Source organism: Aureococcus anophagefferens (genome assembly GCF_000186865.1).
Source record: "Aureococcus anophagefferens unplaced genomic scaffold AURANscaffold_191, whole genome shotgun sequence".
Lineage (NCBI taxonomy): Eukaryota > Pelagophyceae > Pelagomonadales > Pelagomonadaceae > Aureococcus > Aureococcus anophagefferens.
Window position 1 is genome coordinate 3,424 of NW_008705733.1, and position 4,805 is coordinate 8,228.

Genomic DNA, 4,805 nt, shown 5'->3' on the forward strand with positions numbered 1-4,805 from the left:
CCGCCGCCGCCGGACGCGTAGTCGTCCAGGTGCTCGTAGATGTGGCGGGGCGTCGGCTGGCACCGCGTCCGCGCGTCGAGGTCCGCGCCTCGCGCGACGAGGAATCGGATGATGGGCACCATTCGGGCGCTGATGACCAGGTTCGACGCGTGGGTCACGGCGCAGTACACGGCGATATGGAGCGCCGTGACGCCGCTCTCTTCGACGGATGCGGAAACGTCCGCGCCCGCGTCGAGGAGCACGCGGCACATCTCCTCGTTCCCGGCGTACGCGACGACCTCACAGAGCGGATTTCCCGGGCCGCTCGGCGAGCAGTCGTCGGGCCGCTCGGCGAGGAGGAGCTTCAGCATGTCGTCGCCGGCTTCTTCGTAGCCTTTCCACGAGCAGTAGAAGTTCATGCACGCGAGCGTGTACGCGCTAAACAAGCGGTCGCCGTCCCGCCGCCGCACCGTCGCGCCGGCGTCCAGGAGGCGCTCCGCAATGTCGATGTAGCCTTGGATCGCCGCCATGCCCAACGGCGTCTTATACTCCGGCACGCTAAAGTTCACGTCCACGCCGTAGTGGATGAGCGTCTCCACGACGTTCACTTCGTCGCTCGTCACCGCGTGAAGCATCGTCGAGGTATGGGACGTTATCCTCGGCCACGGTCGGACGTGGCCAGCGTCGACGCCATCGACGTCGAGAAGGAGCGTGAGCGACGCCACGTGGCCCTGAGTGCAGGCCTTGGCGATCGCGTCGGACTGACGCTCGCGCAGCGAAGCTCGAACCGCGGGATCCTTGAGGAGCACAACGATGCAGTCTGGCTGACCGTAGAGCGCGGCCTGCTCAAGGGGACTGTTCCATAGTCCAAGGTCATCACGGGAGGTGGCGACATGGAGAGAAACCCCTTCTTCAAGAAGCACTTGCAACGATTCCGACCGACCGAGTCGCGCCGCGAGGCACGCTAGTTCGCCGCACTGCCTTCGCAGTCTGGGGACACTTTGGGATCGTGCAATCAGCTCACGCACCAGAAACCGGAAGCACATCGGGTGGCCTTCGGTCACTGCATATTCTGCGACATGTTTCAGGCTTAGCCCGTAAGTCATCGTCGGGAACCGCAGCAAGGCCTCGATTACCTCGACTTGACCGTGCCGCGCGGCAGCATAAAGCGCTTTTTTGAAAGCTGTCGATGTGTCTTGGAGGGCGGCCTCCTTTCGTCGTCGGGACTCTTGTAGCACTTCATCGTCATCGTCCGAATCCGAGTCCGAGTCCGAGTCCTCCTCATCGTCCGCGGCCGCGGCGGCAGTGGCGTCGCGCTGCTTCCTTCGCCAACGCTTTCTCACAAAGGAGCGGATGTCGTGGAATAGCACGGCGCGCTTGCCTACGGCGACGAGACGAGCGATCTCCTGCCACGCCCGACCAGCGTCGCCATTGACGGCGGCGGAGACCGCGGCGAGTTCCGGTTCGGGCTTAAAGTCGTCGGTGAAGCCATCAACAAGAATGCGCGCGAACTCGGCACGGATTTGGGGCGCGAGATTAGGTGACAAGTGGTCGTTGTTGCGAATCGAATGGAAGGGGCTGGATCCGAGAGAACCGCGAGAGAATCCCATCATGAAAAAGGGCAGTTTCGCACAGAGGAGACCAAGCGCGACAGAGTTTCCGGCGTCTACGGCAACGTCGAGAGCCGTCTTGCGTTGCTTCCGATTATAGAAGGAACCTCCGGGACAGAGGACCGCCTCGGCAGCAAAGTCTGGCGAGAGGTCGAGCAGAAGACGGACGACGTCGTTGCGCGAGTGCTCCACGGCCGCGACGAGGAGCGCCGTCGCCGCGGACTGCGCGCCGGCCTTTCGCACCTCACCCAGGAGTATGGAACTTTCTTCGTCGCCAATCTGAACCGTACAAAGTCCGTGATATCCGCTTGATAATCTTTCCGGAAGGAGGATTTTGGCTTGTTTCCAGGTCCCGTTGATAGGGTTGAGCGCACCTTGTTCGGGTTTGGCGTAGACCTCGACGTCGTCGCCGCCCTTCAACGGGACGTGCCGAGCGAGCACGGCCTGGCACGCCGTCTCCAAGCGCCGCTGGCCCGCGCTGCCGTCGGCCTCGCCGTCGCGTCGCGCCTCGAGGTCTTTCAAAACGCCGATCGCGAGCGAGAAGACGCCCTGGCCGCCGTGCCGGTGCTTGAAGACGACGTTCTCGAGCTCGGCTCCGAAGCAGACCGCGGGGTCGCCGCCGCACCGCGACGTGATGGCGCTGGACGCGGCCGCGAGCAGCGGGAACTCTTCGATATTCACGGACGCGACGTCGCCGGGGCGGACGTCGCCCGCGCACCGGATCGTGTCGACGACGCCGACGTTGCCCTCGACGCCCTTGTAGTACTCGGGCTCGAAGGGCAGCAGCAGGCCGTCGAGCGCCTCGGCCCAGATCTCGCGCCAGCGCGGCGCGCCGGCGTCGCGGCACGCCGCCTCAAAGTCCTGCTCCGTCAGCCGATGGTTGTAGCCGCGGCCGCGCTCCGCCTCCCGCCGCAGGTTGTTCCACGCCGCCGCGTCGACGACGCGCCGGAGCAGGGCGGCGTCGACGGACGACGCCGAGGACGCGGACCGCGCGAGCATCGCGTCGTAGCGCTCCGGCCCCAGGCTCTGGCCACCGTGGTCGTGGCCGTGCCACAGCGCCGCGGCGTCCCGGAGCGCGCGCGGCGCCGAGGGCCCGCCCATGGACCGGACGAGCGCCGCCGCGTCGGCCTCGTCGACGCGCCAGGAGCGCCGCGGGATGAGCATGCCGGCGTTGCTGAGGCGCTGGAAGTAGCGCTTCCCGAGCTTGCGCGCGCGCGCGTCCGTCGGATCCGGGTCGACGAAGATCGTCATCTTGCCGTGGCCGAGGAGCCCGAGGCGCGCGCGCTTGATCGCCGCGAGGGACGCGGCCGCGCGCGGCGCGTCGAGGACGGCCGTGCCGTCGCCGAGCGCCGCGGACTGGCGGCCGCAGGGGCTCAGGAGCCGCGCGCCGCCCTCGGGCGGGTAGACCGCGTCGCTCGGCGTCCACGGCACGGACGGGTGCAGCTCCCAGTAGTAGCCTCGGAAGAAGGTCTTCGTCACCACGAGGGGCCGGGGGCCCAGGAGCCCCGACCGCCGCGCGCGGCAGAGGCGGTCGCGGTCCGCGACCATCATGACCCGTCGCACGCGCTCGACGTCGAAGGGCCGCGCCTCGAAGATCTCCGTCGTGTCGAGGAGGAGCTCCGCGGCGCGGCTCGCGCGCCGCGCCGCGTGGCTGAGCGTCTCGACCGTGAGGACGCGCTCGAAGCCTGAATAGGCGAGGATGGCGGAATACGCATCATTCGACGTGAGCACGCGGACGAAGGTTTCGGGGGACGCTAGCCGTTTCTTCGCGAGGGTGTCCGCCGCCGCGGGCGCCGGCCGGGACTGTGGCGTCTCGCGTGAGGTCGTCCCGCCCATCACAAGGAGTGTCCGGGTTGACCAAGCTTGGCAAATTTGCCGATCACTCGCTAACACGAGTCGGATCGACCGCTCCGCGCCGCGAGGAGGCTGCGCGGCCGGCTGCGAGCCGGCTCGACGCCCGCAGACTCGACCACTCCGGGCGTCGCAAGGACCAAGGCGCCGATACCCGAAACGAAACACCCCCACCCTGCTATTGTATGACGCGGCCGAGCGCGGCGCAGACGTAGTTCGGCGCGACGACCTGGTTGAGGAGGCCGCGGCCCGCGAGGGGCACCCGGAACACGGTCGAATCGCGCCTCGCGCCCGCTTGGTCGCCTTGGACGTTGGCGAGGGCGACGGCGAGGTCGACGGCGACGAGCGTGACCTCGACCTCGAGCCGCTCCTTGATGGACTTGCTCTCGGGCGACGCGCCAAAGTACGCGACGTCGCCGATGACCGCGAGGCCCTTGAGGAAGGTGCCCGCCGGCGCCCGCCAGACGTGCGTGTAGGTCGCCTTGTCGAGGCTCAGCAGGCTCAGCGCGTTCGCGGCCGAGTCGAGGTGCACGAGGTACGCGGACCGCCACAGCGCCATGCCGTGCGCGCCCTTGCCGACGCCGGAGAGCGACCGCTTGGACGTGGAGATCATGGGCGAGGGGACCATGTCGATGCGGCTCGGCCGGCCCCGGTTGTGGACGCCGACGAGGAGCGCGTGGCCCTCGGTCTTCGGTTTTCCCGACACGCCGACCTGGTTGATGTGCTCGTCGCGGCTCCACGCGGGGAGCTCGCGGAGCACCTCGAGCTCGTCCGCGGCCGCGTCGGGCGTCCTGAGCTTGAGCACGCGGCCGTGGAACGTGTCGACGAGCCAGAACGCGTCGCCGACGCAGACGGCGTCGTGCGCGTCGTACGTGCCGGGGATCACGAGCCGCTTCTTCACGACGCCCGGCTCGCCGCCCAGGAGCCAGAGCTCGTCGCGCTCCGCGCCCATGGGCGACGTCACGACCCACAGGCCCTCGGCCGTGGGCACGCTGCCGCGGAACCGCGCGTTCCGCTCGTGCGCGAGCACCGAGACGACGCGCCGCTCGTCGACGTCGAAGAGGCTCGCGTTGCTGTGCGTCAGCAGCAGCACGCGCCGCGCCGGGAAGCCGCGCACCTTGTCGTAGGCGCAGCTCCGGTTCACGTAGGACGCGCCGGACCCGCCGCTCAGCAGGCCGTGGCGCTCGAGGCCCTGGAACTCGTCGAAGTGCGGCGGCGCGCTCGGGGTCGCCTTCGCCTCGTGCGCTTCGACGAAATCGCGCACCTCCGGGAAGATGTCGATGTCCTGCGCCGCGCGCGCCAGCGCGACGGCCGCGACGAGGATGCGCATCGTCCGGCGCCGCGGCGGCGCCGCGCGGCGTCGAG

General features: G+C 68.8%; 2 protein-coding genes across 2 annotated transcripts; both read right to left on the bottom strand.

The window, feature by feature from the left end:
* Positions 1-170: 170 nt before the first annotated feature.
* Positions 171-839, bottom strand: AURANDRAFT_3346 (hypothetical protein; the record flags this gene model as incomplete). Its single annotated transcript, XM_009044220.1, has 2 exons — positions 171-303; positions 424-839. Coding segments are annotated over 2 exons (549 nt in total), but the record flags the coding sequence as incomplete, so codon positions are not given.
* A 994-nt stretch (positions 840-1,833) lies between these two features.
* AURANDRAFT_72817 (hypothetical protein) lies at positions 1,834-4,789 on the bottom strand (the record flags this gene model as incomplete). The annotated part of the gene is made up of 3 exons (XM_009044219.1): positions 1,834-1,868; positions 1,964-3,392; positions 3,631-4,789. The coding sequence occupies 3 exons, from the start codon at positions 4,768-4,770 to the stop codon at positions 1,834-1,836; spliced, it is 2,604 nt and encodes an 867-aa protein (XP_009042467.1).
* Between the last annotated feature and the right edge of the window lie 16 nt (positions 4,790-4,805).